We start from the raw sequence: 15,745 nt of genomic DNA on the forward strand, positions 1-15,745 counted from the left end.
ACTGACCTGAAAAAGACCCTCAAACTTTATCTCTCTATACTTACACATGCTTGCAAACTGCAGAAGCTCAGCTCCTTCCAGGGCAGTTAGCAATTATCTTGCAAACTGCAGGAGCTGAGCTCTGTAATTAGCAGCTACAGTATCTGATTTTTGAATAGTAGCACGGCTTGAGGCAATTAATTATCTCATATTTCTGTCACCCTTTGGTGACCCACCAGTGGGTCCTAACCCACAGTTTGGGAACCAGTGCTTATACATATTTTCCTGAGAGCAAGCTTCACTGACTATAATGGGACTTACTTCTGCATAAATGGGCATAGGATTGGGCTATGAGGCTGCCATCCTACCCACACTTTCCTGGGAGTAAGCCCCATTGACAGTAAGGGGAATGACCTGTGAGTAGACAGGCATTGGATGGGGCTCTGAGGCTGCAATCCATCCACACTTTTCTGGGAGTAAGCCCCATTGACTATAAGGGGACTTACCTCTGAGTAGACAAGCATAGGATGGGCTCTAAGGCTGCAGTCCCCTCCACACTGCCCTGTAGGGAAGCCCCACTGACTCTCATGGGACTAGCTTCTGAGTGGACAGGCGCAGGCTGGGCTCTGAGGCTGCAGCCCCGTCCACACTGCCCTGGGAGGCTACAGTCCCATCCTCACTGCCCTGGGAGGAAGCCCCACTGACTGTCCTGGGATTGGTTTCTGAGTGGACAGGCGCAGGACTGGGCACAGGCGAGCTCACCCCCTGCCACTTTCAGCCTCTCAGCACATCAGGGGACTACAGGACCTGCCCGCCTGCTGCTTCTAATAAAGCTCCAGGTCGGATAGAATTGATGGGGGATGTTTCTCCATCGGAAGAGTTTGGGTCGAGCACGGCGGATTGTACCACTAGCCAAGAGAGGGGGGAGACCAGGCAGGGTGCTGAGAAGCCGCTGACGGCAGCAGCGCAGCTCCGTTCTGCTGAGCCGGCCTTCCAGGCTCTTTCCGAAGGTGCTGAGCGGAGAGCTTCCTCCTCGCCCTCGAGGTGGAGCCTGCGGGACGGCCGGCCCTTCCTTATGCCCATTGTCCCCCCCCCGTCGTCGGAGTGGTGGCGCTCAGTTCGCAGCATGGCGGGAGCTTTGCTCTGGCTGGCCAGTTCCGGGGGAGCTGCGCAGTGAAGGGGCTGCCGCCTCTCGGCTGGGACCATGAGCAACATCTACATCCAGGAGCCGCCGACTAACGGCAAGGTGAGGGGCCTTGCTGGAGAATGAGAGCCTTCCTTCCTTCCTTCCAGGGGGAGCTGCCTGCCTACTCAGTAGCCCCATCCTATGCCTGTCTCCTCCGAAGTCAGTCCCATTATAGTCAATGGGGCTTACTCCCAGGAAAGAGTCCATAGGCTTACAGCCTCAGTAGCCCCATCCTGTGCATGTCTTCTCAGAAGTAAGTCCCACTGTGTTTAGTGGGGCTTACTCCTGGGAAAGAGTCTATAGGCTTGCAGCCTTAGTTGCCCCATGCTATGCCTGTGTACTCAGAAGTAAGTCCCATTGTGTTCAGTGGGGTTTACCCCATGGAAATTATAAGCTTGCCGCCTCAGTAGCCCCATCCTATGTGTGTCTACTCAGAAGTAAGTGCCACTTTGTTCAATGGGGCTTACTCCTAAGAAAGAGTCTATAACACTGTTTCTCAATGTTTGTCCTCCACTGTACCACTTCACCTGGTCCACCTATTCAGAGTACAGCCAGAAGTGACTTGCAGTGACATCATCATCAGTTACTTCTGGGTTGTGAGTCCAGATGTGACACAGCAAACACCAGTAAGAGGCTTATGGTGGATGGGAGGGGTTTTTGAGTGTGGAAAAACTGCTGCTTGTTGTGTCACGTTCCTGGTTTCACTGCCAGGCAGCAGGTGTCCAGGGATCCCACAAGTACCACCAGACACCACCTCAAGTGCCACTGGCAGTATCCAAACCACTGTTCTATAGGATTGCAGCCTCAGTAGCCCAGTCCTAATTACATTTGTTGAAAACTAGGGTTGGCAACCCTTTGCACATGTATTTGGGATTTAAACTAGTTCTTCAACAGGGCTTGCCTCAGAGTAAATATACTCTGTAAATATGAAGCCAAACTTGCTTCATGTAAGAGGCACATACAATAAACTTCAGATGTTGGAGAGCCAGAATATTTAAGAATCATTTAAATTCTAAAATACACTTACTCACCATGAGCATTAAACCTCTGTTTTAGTCCAGTGTACTCTCAGTTTATGCCTGGTAAATTATTTCATAAAACTTGAACGTTTCTTATTTACCTTTTATATTAACTGAGATGCAAAAAGGAGCTCAACCAACATATTTCCATTTTCCACATTATACGTCAAAGAGCTGCATGTGGTTCTAGAGCCGCAGTTTGACCACCCCCGTTTTTAAGGTTGGGCTTGTAAACTGCAATTCTATGCATGCTTATTTGGGATTAACCCCACGGAAATAAATGAAATGTGCTTCTGGAATAAGCATGTATTAGAACTGGGCTGATTAAAATAAGACTTTTCCCAAACAAGCATGTTCAGGATTGAGAAAGTAACAGGACATGATCCATACTAAATGGAGTGAGGTCAAGTACCCAAACAAGTCACAGAAAATCAAGGACAACTGCTATATTAAATAAAAAGCCTTGCACGAAGATTCTGTAGTTGGCCTGGAAATTGCTTAAAAGCTGCAGCACATTTTGAAGGACGTCCTTTTCAAGGGCTGATTCACTCAGTACCATTCAAGGTAACTGAATGCTCCAGTACGCCAATCCTCGGATGTGAGCTTGTGTGGACAGACATAATTTGTGAAGAGGGGATTTGAGATACAGTCAGCAGCTATTCCTGTGGCTATAATGACAGCTTTTCATGACTCTATCTGTAATCACCTGGCTTTAACTTGAAATAAACATTCTGTTTGATCATGTTAAGTGCCTGTTGAAGGTTTTTTCAGTTTGATGAAAAAAATGATAATAATTTGTGTGAACCAGCTCTGAAAGGCAGTGTGTGACAGTTTCCATATAGAATCCTGTCTTTACTAGCTATATGAAAAGCAGAAATTCTGATGGTGAAATGTTTACCATCATATTTCTGCATATTAAGAAAAGCTTTATTTGCACATTTTTGCTTGCTATTTATGCACTGAGTTAAAGGCACATGTGTTATGCCAGAAAAAAATGTTGGCAACCTTACTTACGATACTCCTTCACAGTCTATAGAAATAAAAATGTAGCTCTAGAACAATGATTTTCAATCTTTCTCATCTCGTGGCACACTGACAAGGCACTAAAATTGTCAAGGCACACCATCAGGTTGTTGACAGGGAAACCATGATATCAGTGGGGGACTCACATCCCCATTGGCCCTACTAGTAAATGATCTTCCCCTAATTCCTGTGGCACACCTATGGATCACTCACAACACACCAGTGCGCCATGGCACAGTGGTTGAAAATCGCTGCTCTAGAATATACCATTAAGGACATTTTGATCTAGTAGTTATAGTTACAGGGGTATCTAAAACCAAGGGATAAAATTGTGTTATGCCCAGTCATTTTTTCTTGATGTGAATATTTAAACTGTCCAATTTGCTTTCTGTTTCTTAACTGCTCTCATTTTGTCAGAAATGTAGCCATATGCCTACATTACTTCTGGTAGCTAGTTCTTTGCTGTTTATTTTGCTAACCCTGCCCATGAAGATACACCATATTTGAGAAGTCATTTATCACATGTATCCTGCTATTGTATAAAATAGTTATACACTGTTTTAAAAAAGTTACAAGGCAGTTTACACAGCAAAAGAAATTTTAAAATGGTTCCCTGTCCCAGAGGACTCACAATCTTTTTAAAAAAGTTACAAAGGGCACCAGCAAATGGCCCCTAGAAAAGATGCTAGATTGGGGGCTGGGACAGTTCCTCTCCCCAATCCACATAAGAGAACCACAATTTGAAAGGTGTTCACTCATCTTTGGATTTTGACAGTGCTTGAACATAACTTGTTCATAACACAAAACTTGTGAGGATAAATTCATGGAAAAGTGAGTGTGTAATGCAGCTTGACCTGAATGTATATTTTTTTCCTCATGCTCTGAATTAAAGGGAGGGTTTTTTTGCCTCTGAAAAATGGGCAACTCCTGCTGAACTTTAGTGTAAAGCAGTGTTTCTCAAACTGGGTTGTGACCCACTAGGTGGGCCAATTTCAGGTGGGTCCCCATTCATTTCAATATTTCAGTGATTTTCAACCTTTTCCACCTTACAGCATACTGCTAAAATTGTCAAGGCATGCCATCAGCTTTTGGACAATTGACAAGGCACACTGCACTACCGGTGTGGGTTCATATACCCCAGTGGCCCTCCCCCAAATTCCCACAGCACACGAACCTTTCATGGCACACCAGTGTACCATGGTGCAGTGGTTGAAAATCACTGATTTAATTTTTATCAGACTTTATGCTATCATGGAATGTGACTGCATTGGGGAAATGTTACAGATCTGTGTTTTAAACAGGCTACTCTGTATATACTTTTAACAATCATAGTAAATGGAACTTACTCCTGGGTAAGTGTGGGTAGGATTACAAACTAAAATTGTTAAAAATTTTGCTGCTTGATGATGTCACTTCTGGTGGGTCCTGTCAGATTCTCATTCTAAAAAGTGGGTCCCAGTGCTAAAAGTGTGAGAACCACTGGTCTAGAGTGTTTGTAAAGGACTCTGTCCTTGACAGAGACACATGGAACTCACAGACTGCTTTTTGTTGGGGGATAATCTGTGTAAACAGTGCAACAAGGCCATGGACTTCACAGCAGTTTGCCTTTGCAAAGTGGGGAATACAAGGGAGGGAAGTAGTTGCTGTTCATGAGGCACTAGTGATGTGGCTTCAGGAGGGCTACAGGATTCAAGAGCATATTAGACCCTGAGGGCAAGTCTGGGGCTTATGGTCTAGTGCTGTGATTTTCAACCTTTTTCATCTAACTGACTAGGCACTAATTATCAAGGCACACCATCAGGTTTTTGATAATTGCCAAGGCATACCATGCTACCAGTGGGAGGCTCACATCCCCATTGGCCCTACTAATAAATGACCTTCTCCCAAATTCCTGTGCCACACCTGTGGACCTCTCACAGCATACCAGTGTGCCATGGCACAGTGGTTGAAAATGGCTGGTCTAGTGAATGAATCTGAATGACCTTGAAAACCAAAAGTTGGTGGTGCAGACAGACATTTTGTTGCCTGTGGGGGTTAGGAAGCCAACTCTTCCCCCATTTGCAGCCCAGGATGAAGGGTCTCTTGCTAAAGAACCAAAAAGAAAAAGGGGAGGGGAATTTCAGACCTTTTTAAAATTTCCATCCCAGGCAAAGGACAAGAGGAAGTCAGCTGCCTTGGAATAAAAACCAAAAAGTGCAACATGTTTTACCTTGGTGCTCTTCCTGAAAGACAAGTACATATATTAAGAATATTTAAATATTACTTTTCAACAACAACAAAAATCCCAATGAACTATAAATAAATAAATAAATAAAATAGTTTCCCTCTGGGTTGTGATTGTTCTAGCTTGTAAAACTAGAGATAATCTGTCCTGGATAAACTGTCTTGTCCTGGAGCGCTGCCTGGAGGCAGTTGCATCTGGATGAGGGCAAACAAGCTGATATTAAATCCTGACGAGTCTTCCTGGTGCAGAAATCCATGATGCTGGGTGCTGGACTATCGCCATCCTCTGAATGGGGTTGCAGTCCCCCTGAAAGAGCAGGTTCGCAGCTTGGGAGTTATCCTGGATTCACAGCTGCTCCTGGATGCTCAGGTGTTGGCTGTGACCAGGAGCGTCTTTGTTTAGCTTCGGCTGGTGTGCCAGCTGCGGCTGTACCTGCCTCTGTCAGATCTGGCCATGGTGGTCCATGCCATGGTGACATCAAGATTAGATTATTGTAACATGCTCTACATGAGGGTGCCCTTGAAGACGGTCCAGAAGTTACAGCTAGTACAGAATGCTGTGGCTCATGAGGTTGCTGGAGGTCAGTGGTTTGATTCTGTCATGCTGGTGCTCCAGCAGCTGCATTGGCTGCTGGTTCATTTCCAGGTCCAATTCAAGGTTTTGACTGTTAAAGCGCTAAACATCTTGGGACCAGCTTACTTATACGCCTTCTTCCGTATAATCTGGTCCATTCTCTTAGGTCATTGGAGGGGGTTCTGTTGGTTGTGCTGCCATCGAGAGAGGTTAGGGTGATGGCAGCCAGAAACAGGGCCTTCTCGGTGGTGGCTCCTGTGTTATGGAACTCCTACCCCTTTGACTGAGCAAAGTGTCCTCTTTGTTAACCTTCCAGGGAGGCCTGAATACATTTTTATTTAGGAAAGTCTTTGAAGTCCTATGATGGCTGCTTCTATGAATCTATTTTATTGTTTGTTATTGGCGTTTTTAATGCTGGCTGCTCTGTTTTGTACTGTTTTTTAATTGTTTATACTGTTTTTATTATCTCATATAGTTTTAGCATTTTGCATTTTTTAGCTATTGATTGTTAGCCAACTTAAGTGCTTTCAGGGAGAAGGGTGGAGTATAACTCTAATAAACAATCTAATTTATCCTATACCCAAAAAGTTTCTTGGGGAATTCTGAACCAGCTATAGATGTATCCGCAGAGAACAGTGAATCTTCCTTTGTTTGAAGGGAAGCTTCATCTCTTGTTCCAGGCCAGCTTGAGGTCTGAGCCCCAACCCCAGGCCTTCAATGAAAAAGGAGAAGTGGGGTGAATACTAATATTTTGAAAAGGGGCTTGTTTGTTGGTTGTATAAATGACTGTAACAATAGAGGATTATCTATAAGGCTATTGCTGTTGTAGTTATAATGGAGAAAGAGTTGGAATGTGTGTGTATGTATGAGGGAGTGTTGATTACTGGAAAATGGGAATAGGTGTGCTAACTATCTCTGGGGAAAGGCCTGGGGTTCTCCCTATCCTTCACATCCACACTGATGTTACTATCTAGTATACAGGTGCAGCCTATTTATTCACAGATTTTTTATCTGCGAATTTGTCTCAACACGAATGGGGTGGGGGTATTGAAAGTCACAAACACCTTTGCTTCCTTTGCCCTGTGCTGGCCTCTCCCTCCATTTCCAGGCAGCCTAAAACACTGCAAAAAGGCTCTGCCTCCAGGGAATAGCCCTGGAGCAATGGAAGAGGTTCCCCTTTTAACAGTAACATTCCTGAGCCAGCAAAGAGACTGAAGAGGGGGGCAGAAAACCCTGTGTAACTAGAGCACGTACAGCGAGGTGGAGCTCTCGCTCACTCTCTCTCTCACTCACACACACACACACACAGGGGCAGGTGTGGTAGCAGCAGAGGAGATTGCTTTAAAAAACCCAGGGAGGGATTGCCAAATTCCCCCCCCCCCTTTCAGGCTCTCCTACTCCAGCAAGCCTTTCCAGGCAAGCCTTGGGAAGCCTTGGAGAGACAGGTGAGGGGGAGCAGAGAACCGGACAAGCCCAGCATGCTCCGGGGCAGAGGAACTTCCATGATGGTGGTCAGGGAGGGCTGCAGGAGCAGCAGCGAGGAGGAGGAGAACCTGCAGTGCTGTTGGAAGGCTGCCTGGAACACAGAAGCTTCCCAAGCAAGCTCACCATTCCAACTGTGAGAGAAGCAGGACAGCTGGCAACAGGAGGGCTGAGTGCAGAGGGGAGGGGATTGAGAACAGCTGCCTTAGTTTCCTTCCAGCCGGAAGTGTCAGGCTGCAGCTTATTTGCATAACTCTATGGGATTTAGCACAACATGTTTTTTGTTAATCATGCTGAGTCACTGAGTGGAACTAATGCAGATAAATAGGCTCCACCTGTATAATAAAACTGTCAAGTTTGTGCATGTTGGAGCCTTGTGGGCCCATTGGTTGCCAGCGATCCAAACCATTGAGGTACACAGCAGTCACAAAGCTGAAATTTAACATGTGGTGTAGCATTGAAGAAAGAGGCTAGTAAACACTAGTAGTAAAGTCTATCTTTAGCCTCTTTCTTTAAGACTCCAGACCTTGTAATATCAGTCTGCACTCTAGCATTGGAAGCCAAGTTTCAGGCTTGATGCTGTTTTGGGTTGTGGGAGTTCCAAACCATTGGGGGTTTAGGGAGGGAAGCTTTGCAGAGGCAGCCAAGACTATTAAGTATTAAAATGGGATAAGCCACACGCATATGGGATTTTTTTCTTCACCCACATTAGCGGTACTCTTCTTGAGTGAAGAGGAATTCCTAATGGCCATCAAAAATGTAGCTCAGTCTACAAGAGTATGCTGCACTGCAATATGTATATGTATATGTATGTATGTATGTAAATGTTTGTAAAATGAACTTATACTTCTTTTATAGGTATTACTGAAAACAACAGCTGGTGATATTGATATTGAGCTATGGTCAAAGGAAGCCCCCAAAGCTTGTCGGAACTTCGTTCAACTTTGTATGGAAGGTAATGATTAGGAAAGGTAGTATGTAATTATAGTTTGCATGCATAAGTGTCCTGCTGGATCAGAAGGACTTGAAGTCACTAGCCTTCTCTTTCTGTTGCTCCCCAGCAACTGGTATTACAGGGCACAATGCCCTTGAACCTGAAGGTTTCATTAAAAACACTTCCCTCTGTACATTTCCTGATTAAAACAAACCAGTTTGTCTTTTCATCTGGAACAAACTTGGTAAACAGGAATTTATTCATAGTTTTAACAAGCCAGGATTTTAAACCATGTTTTACTGTGATCTCTGAACTGGAGCATTTTCTGCCCACTTTCCAGTTTATCATTAATTGTTTATGAGAATTTTAAAAAAATATACAGGTTGAGCCTTATTATTCATGTGGGTTCCATTCCAAGCATTTGAAGCACTCACATGGATGTGACATGGAGCACTATATGGAGCTCTATAGCAAATAGATTTAAAAAACAAAGTTTCTTTGCTCCAGTGATTTAAAAACAGACTTGCTGACCTTTGTGATGTAAGATAAGAGTCATTAAGAAGACAATCATCAATCAGTCCTCCTCCAAGGCTTCCTTCAGCCCCTCCCATCACCAATGCAAAGTGATCACCTTTCTTTCCCTCAGGGGGAAGGAGGGGCCCCTGGAGAGAGGAGGACTGATGGATTGTCAGCCAGCTGCCCCCCCTCTCATTAAGGAGGCTATTGTTAAAGGACTGTTCAGTTTTTAAAACTGATTTAAAAGGGATGCTTTTTCCCCCTTCTCCAGGGATCAGCACATTCCTTCTCATTTGCAGTGGCCATTCCTGTTGAGTCAAATTCCTGTATAAAAAATCTGTGTATAGAAAGGCTGGACCAGTAATAACCTACTCTGAGTTTCTACAGTGAAATTACTATTGAAATCTCCTTTAGATATGACAATTGAAATTGAGGAAGAGTAAAGTCCATAGGGATTTTTTACCCCCAAAGGTATAACTTGTAAGGCTCTCCAAAAAGTATTGCCACTACATAGGCTTTTAGTAATCTGGGAAACCAGCAAAGTTTTCTTCAGCTTTTTTCATACATGTGGTTTAAATGTTAAATTTGTCTGAAGAAATAAAAGTCCTGTTAAATTCAGGATTCCTAACAACAAAACCAATGTAAACTGCCCTAATACTAGTTTTCTTTTCAGATTATTATGACAACACAATATTTCACAGGGTTGTGCCTGGATTTATAGTGCAAGGAGGAGATCCGACTGGTACTGGATCTGGTGGAGAGTCGGTTTATGGAGTTCCATTCAAGGTAGATCTCTGTTTTACTTTGATTTTATTTTCCTTTCTACTGTTGTGTAACTGTGGTTTTGATGTCTTGTACATCAGTAAAAGCATGCAACAGTCCTTCAGTGTCAGTTAAAAGACCAATCCTTTGCATTTTTACTGAGTAGTAAATCCCATTGTCTTCATTGGGACTTACTCTGAAGTAAGTGTGTTTAGGAGTGTAGCTTTCATTACTTTACTTACTTTAAATCCAGTAGGAGAGTTTGGAGCACATCCTTAAATTCAAATTGGCTGGATCTTGCTCAGAGTTCAGACATTTGCTCTTATCCAGTTTTAGAATTTTGCATGTTCTTCCTGCATCGTAAACTCTTAATTAAATGCTGGCCATTAATAAGTAAGAAGACAGTTCTGAAGGTTTGGGTTGAACTGACATGGTGGCCAAGCAATGGGTTGGAAGAGAGCCAAATCTCAGATTCGTCAAGATTTCCTTTGCATATGTACTAGTGGACATGAGGGGGCTTTTCTTTTTAAAAGTCCTTTTTGTGAAAGGAACTTTCAGCTGTGTTGTGTCTTTGAAAGTAAACAGCCACTACTTGCTAACTAGAATAGCATTTAGAAAGGAAGCTCTTAAACTTGTTGCTTATGATGCCATTGAAAAGGATCTATATTCATATGCTGCTGAAAGACATCACTCTATTTTCAGTTCTTAAAGTGGTGATAATTTTATCGCTTCATTGACCTGTGAGTTGTATTTAGTTTTTCCAAAGAATATATTAGTTTGGTCATCATGACATAAGAGAAACAAGCAAGTGTTATAATGGGCTGTTGTTGCTATAGAAGTTGGTGGTAAATAGTGCTTTTGATGTAGAAGTCTTGAGGTCATACTATGTGTATCAATGGGTTGAATGCATAAGAGCCAATTAAACTTTTGCACTTACTGTTCTTCCTCTTAATTTTCAGGATGAATTCCACTCACGACTGCGCTTTAATCGGCGAGGGCTGGTTGCCATGGCAAACGCTGGGCCTCATGATAATGGCAGCCAGTTCTTCTTTACTTTGGGTCGTGCAGATGAACTTAATAGCAAACACACCATTTTTGGAAAGGTTTGCAAGACTTCTTTCCCAAATGCCAGTTTATTTGTCTCAATTCATAGTGAGGTTTTTGTTTGCTCAGAAACGTCTGATAGGAAATCCAGGAAGAACTCTCAGATTCTTAGAATGAAATCTCCGATGAAAGAAGAGGTGGATGTTTTGGTCTCGGCTTAAAAAAAATACACCACAATACTGTTCATATTTATGCAGCCTGGGTGGTAAAGGAAACATGAAAATAAAAGGAGCAGCAGCATATTGATTGTATGTAGAAGAGATAAAAAGCCAACTTACCTAAAATTAAAAGCCATCCAAATGACAGATGCATCATTCTTGAAACTCTACAGAACATTTAGGTAATCCTAGCAGAGAGAATTGACTTGAAGAGCAGATAGCTTTCAATGATTCAAGCTGAACTGCATGCTGACAACATTCTCTTCCCGTTAAGTTCTTTTCACGAATAATGCTCTCAGCATTTCAGACTTGCCAAAGATTGCATGCTAGAAGCAGCCCTCTGTGATCCAAAGACCTGGTCAGCCCTGTTGCTTCCCAGAACAGCATGTGTGACTTTCTACCATCTCTCACTTCAGCACAGAGGCTGAAATGTTTGAACCTCTCCAAGCTGCAAGAAAGTTCCCCTTTTATCAAATTTGTGTTTATTCTCTCTTAAGAATATAAGTAAAGCCCTGCTGGATCAGACCAAATGCCAAAGCTCCAGCAGTCCAACAGTCGTTTCTGACAGTGGTTCACCCATTTCCTCTGGAAAGTACCGCAATCAAGAGAAAAATACTTCTCAGTAGATATGCATAGGCTTGAATATCTACTAAATTGTGTATTTTTTTCAAGTCATAGTTCTTGATAACGGGAAAAAAGACTCTCTTGATGGATGTAAAGTATAAGTGTAGTTTAAATACTGTTAAACATAGTTTTTCATAGGTAGTTGAAAGATATTGCTATATTTAGACAATACTTTGATTTTTAAAAAATGTTGGCTTAATGGTATCTTTAGATTTTTTTTTTAATTTGGCAGATTACTGGGGATACCATATATAACATGTTACGACTTGCGGAAGTGGAAACTGATATGGATGAAAGACCAGTCAATCCACATAAAATAAGAAGCACAGAGGTAGGTATGAAGTTATGAAAAGTGGATTAAAATATTATTTTTGTCCTTTTCTTCATAATAGCATGGAGTGGGATATATATTCATTTATCTTAGTGGTTATTTTAGGTAATTTTGGTGCGCTGGTGGCCGTGGTTTGGAGACTGCTGCTCTTTCATATCAGAAGTTCCTGAGGGATCCAACAGAATTGTCATTAGAAGTCCTCCATATTGACTTCGATGTACATGTTGTCCTCCAGGGCCATGAATGCTGCCTCAAACCTATGACCAGTTCAGAATCACAATTGAAAGGGTCAAGAAATTATGTTTCATTTGTTGAATCTATTCTACCACATGCTCAATTAACTTCCCCAAAATGGGAAGTTTGATGCTGGTCTATGATTGGCTGTCTCATCCTTAAATAATGTTAGTCTTTTGAGGCGAAGCAAGATCACCCCCACCTTTAATACCAGTGAGATTTTTTCCAACAGTGCATGTATGTCCCTTGCCCAAAGTCCACAAAATCTGCTTCTGCTGGCCTTAATCAGTCATGATGGGTACAGGCACAACATGCATAAGAACTCCATCCAGGTACCTTAGATGAAAGGTGCAAGCAACTGCAGCAAGTGGCTATTTTGACACTTCCGGCATAGTCAATATATTAACCATAGTGTTCAAGTTGAACAATGTTATTTGCAAACAATAGTGCATATTGTGTGTGTATACAAAAGAATCATTACTATTGACGCCCTTGTCTTTGCTGCTGTTCTGTTTCTGTACTGCCAAGAACAGCTAAAATACTGGGGTTATTCTTTTGAATTTTGGGGTACTTTCAACCCTACTGCCCATTTTGAATTAGTGCATTTTTTTTAATTTAGGCAAGGTTTTTTTTAAAAAAAAATTGTAATGCATTTTTCTTATAGGTTTTATTTAATCCTTTTGATGATATAATTTCAAGAACCAGTAAAAAGCTGAAGAATGACAAAGCAGTGGAAGAAGTAAAGAAGGTGAAATCCAAAGGCACAAAGTAATTATAGCTTTTGATGGATAACTTTTTCTTTTACATGCTCAGTTATAAAATTGTGGGCAAATATTTAAGGTTAATAATTATCACTGAAGCAGGTAGGAGCCCTATGAAATAACTTAATCAAACAATTTAAGGTTGGAATAAGAAAGTTATATAAATGAATATGGAATTTCAAAAACGGTTTAGGAATGCTATCCTGAACACCTAGTAGGGAATAAGCCACACTGAACACAGTGGAACTTACTTCTGTGTAAACATGTTTAGCAGTGGTCATCAAGTATGAGACTGGGGGCATACTGCTGATCCCACTCCCCCTAACCCAATCTGCCTGTCACTGCCATTCCTGCCTGAGCACTTCCCCCATCTCTTGTGTCTTCATAACGACCACGTGAGGTAGCAGCCTGAACAGGACTGGCCTTAGGAGTTGCGGGGCAAGACAGCAAGAAGAGGCTGTGCAGGATTATATCAAGAACTCAGTTTTGATAAGGCAGTACCATTATTGGATTGCATCCACATCTTCTCTTGCACAGGCTTTGAAAGGTTGCTGCAATCCCCAAATGAGACTTTTATGCCGCATTGGGATAGCAACCCACAGGTTGAAGAACACTAATGTATAGGATTGCGCAGTGCATCCTTTGAATTACCATTATTTCATGTAGTTTGACTGGAAAATTGACATTTCAGGATACTTTGAATAGCATCATTTTTTTTTCCCCCTTTGGTGTCTGAAGAAATTTTAACTTGCTCTCATTTGGAGAAGAAGCTGAAGAGGAGGAAGTGGAAGTCAACAGAGTTAGTCAGGTATAGTTCTGAGCTGATTGCCTGGATATCTTTGTGAAACCTTTGTTTTGCTGTTTGTATTTGAACCTGTATTTTATATTAACAAGGGGCATGGCAGAGTCAGATAAAGCACAAATATATAAAAGAAGTAATTTCTGCAGTAATTTTATCCTGGTAAAATGTGGCAGTACTTAAAACTTTTTGATACCAAAATCTGAACATTTTGGTTTACATTTAGGCTTGAGGATCCTTCTTAATTCAGAAAAGTAGGATTTTGTGTTTTATCATGTTGAGACCAGCTGTCTGGAACTGAAATCTTTCCTGGCCCCTCTGTCAACTCCCCGGGCATCCTAATGCCTTATAAGGCATTAAAAACATCACTTCCGGTTTCACAGAGAAACTGAATATCGTGTGTTTTTCACTCTAAGGTTCAGCCTGAGCCCGGCAGAGGCTGCAGTCGGACGTGCACAGGCTCTGCTGGGCTTAGATGACCCTCCAAAGGAGAGGGGAGTGGAGCGGACCCAATCCACAGATAAGTGAATCCTTGGATACGGGATCTGTGGTTACAGGGCCCCCTGTACACTGATGGAAATGTTATGTGGAATGTTTTTGAAGACCCCGTTGTTTCACTCTTATACTTACACATTTTTTTTTGTAATTCTAGAGTATGAAGGGGAAAAGCAAAAGCAGCCATGACTTACTGAAAGATGATCCTCATTTGAGCTCAGTCCCTGCCATTGAAAGGTTAATATTGTATTTACTAATCTGCTGCTGCATCAGCATTTATATGCTGGCTCCTGTTGTGGTCTGTGTGTGTGTGTGGCCCAGCTGCCACTTTTCCATAACACTAGTGGTCTGCCTATTTGCACTTACCTATCTTTTGTTTTATGGACTTTTCTGTAATGACTCCTGTCTATTTTTTCAGACAAGAGAACTATTATTTTTCTGGAACTGTAGGTCAAGCCTCCAGATGCTGCAGTAAGAATCTTAACTAGGAGAGGAAGGGAAAGACGCTTCTACCACCTTGTATTTTTGTTTGCGTTTTTTCACAGAGACAGCAGTGTTTGCTATTTTAAATGATAGGCTCACCACATATTATTGTTCCAGACCATTTATAATGTTCTAATAAAAGCACAACAGATTTGGAAAGGGGCAGTGGGATTACTGTTTTGTTGTGGTGGAACTAAAGGAAGTAAGGATTGGTTAAAAGGTCAGTTCCATCTAACGGCGTAGCTGGAGGAGGGGCAGAGCACTCAGGCTGGCAGGGAGCCTCGGCGAGGCGGGCAAGCGGCCCCTCCTATCAGAGCCATTCCCCACGGAGCCATTCCCGTATGGCTCCATTTTGCTCTCCCCCTGCTGGGAATGGCTCTGAAAGGAGGGGCTGCTTGCCCGCCTCGCTGAGGCTCCCTGCCAGCCTGAGTGCTCCGCTCCCCCTCCAGATACGCCACTGGTTCCGTCCTGTACGAATATTTGCTGAACACTTTATATCCCTGTCTTATTTGGTGTAATTCTGACATCCAAGATATATAAATGGATGAGTAGAGCTTTTGATCTGAAACTCCTGTGATAACATCATTTGTAATATCCCTGTCGTGGAGCCTTTGATTCCATCAATAGAGCCATGTTGTGGACTAAACTGGCCAGCTTTGGAATAGATCCCCGCCTACTTTTTTTAATCCACCGGCTCCACTCATTTAATTTCTGTTGGGTTTGGCTGGATGGTCGGGGTACTACTTCAGACAAAATTCCCATCGACAAAGGAGTACGCCAAGGCTGCATATTCGCCCCTCTCCTCTTTAACTTATTTTTGGCTGACCTACCCCATCACCTTTCCAGTGGTCAGAACCCCCACTCCCTGTCTCAGTGGTGTTCCTCTCCCTATTCTCCTCTATGCAGATGACGCAGTCCTATTATCTGTTACAAGATCAGGTGTCCGCCACTTGCTGTTTTCCTTTCACGATTATTGTTTATCCAACGATTTGACAATTAATTTGGAGAAAACTAAAATTTTAATTTTCTCCATATCCTGTGCCCCATCCCCCTGGAAG

At 42.7% G+C, this 15,745-nt stretch overlaps 1 protein-coding gene across 5 annotated transcripts in view; it reads left to right on the top strand.

Annotated features, from left to right (window-relative positions):
• The first annotated feature begins 1,012 nt into the window (after positions 1–1,012).
• The window catches only part of CWC27 (CWC27 spliceosome associated cyclophilin), a 142,452-nt gene continuing 127,719 nt past the window's right edge, over positions 1,013–15,745 (top strand). Inside the window, exons 1-8 of one of the 5 annotated variants that reach the window (XM_066615882.1) lie at positions 1,013–1,225; positions 8,345–8,441; positions 9,598–9,722; positions 10,658–10,801; positions 11,817–11,915; positions 12,814–12,917; positions 13,649–13,718; positions 14,362–14,441. In XM_066615882.1, the coding sequence (XP_066471979.1) occupies positions 1,184–1,225; positions 8,345–8,441; positions 9,598–9,722; positions 10,658–10,801; positions 11,817–11,915; positions 12,814–12,917; positions 13,649–13,718; positions 14,362–14,441 (761 nt within the window). In that variant the 5' untranslated portion in view covers positions 1,013–1,183. The remainder of the gene's footprint in view (positions 1,226–8,344; positions 8,442–9,597; positions 9,723–10,657; positions 10,802–11,816; positions 11,916–12,813; positions 12,918–13,648; positions 13,719–14,361; positions 14,442–15,745) is intronic. The other 4 variants (XM_066615883.1, XM_066615884.1, XM_066615887.1 and 1 more) reach the window with 4 other exon arrangements.

This window comes from Tiliqua scincoides, chromosome 2 (genome assembly GCF_035046505.1).
Source record: "Tiliqua scincoides isolate rTilSci1 chromosome 2, rTilSci1.hap2, whole genome shotgun sequence".
Classification (NCBI taxonomy): Eukaryota; Metazoa; Chordata; class Lepidosauria; order Squamata; family Scincidae; genus Tiliqua; species Tiliqua scincoides.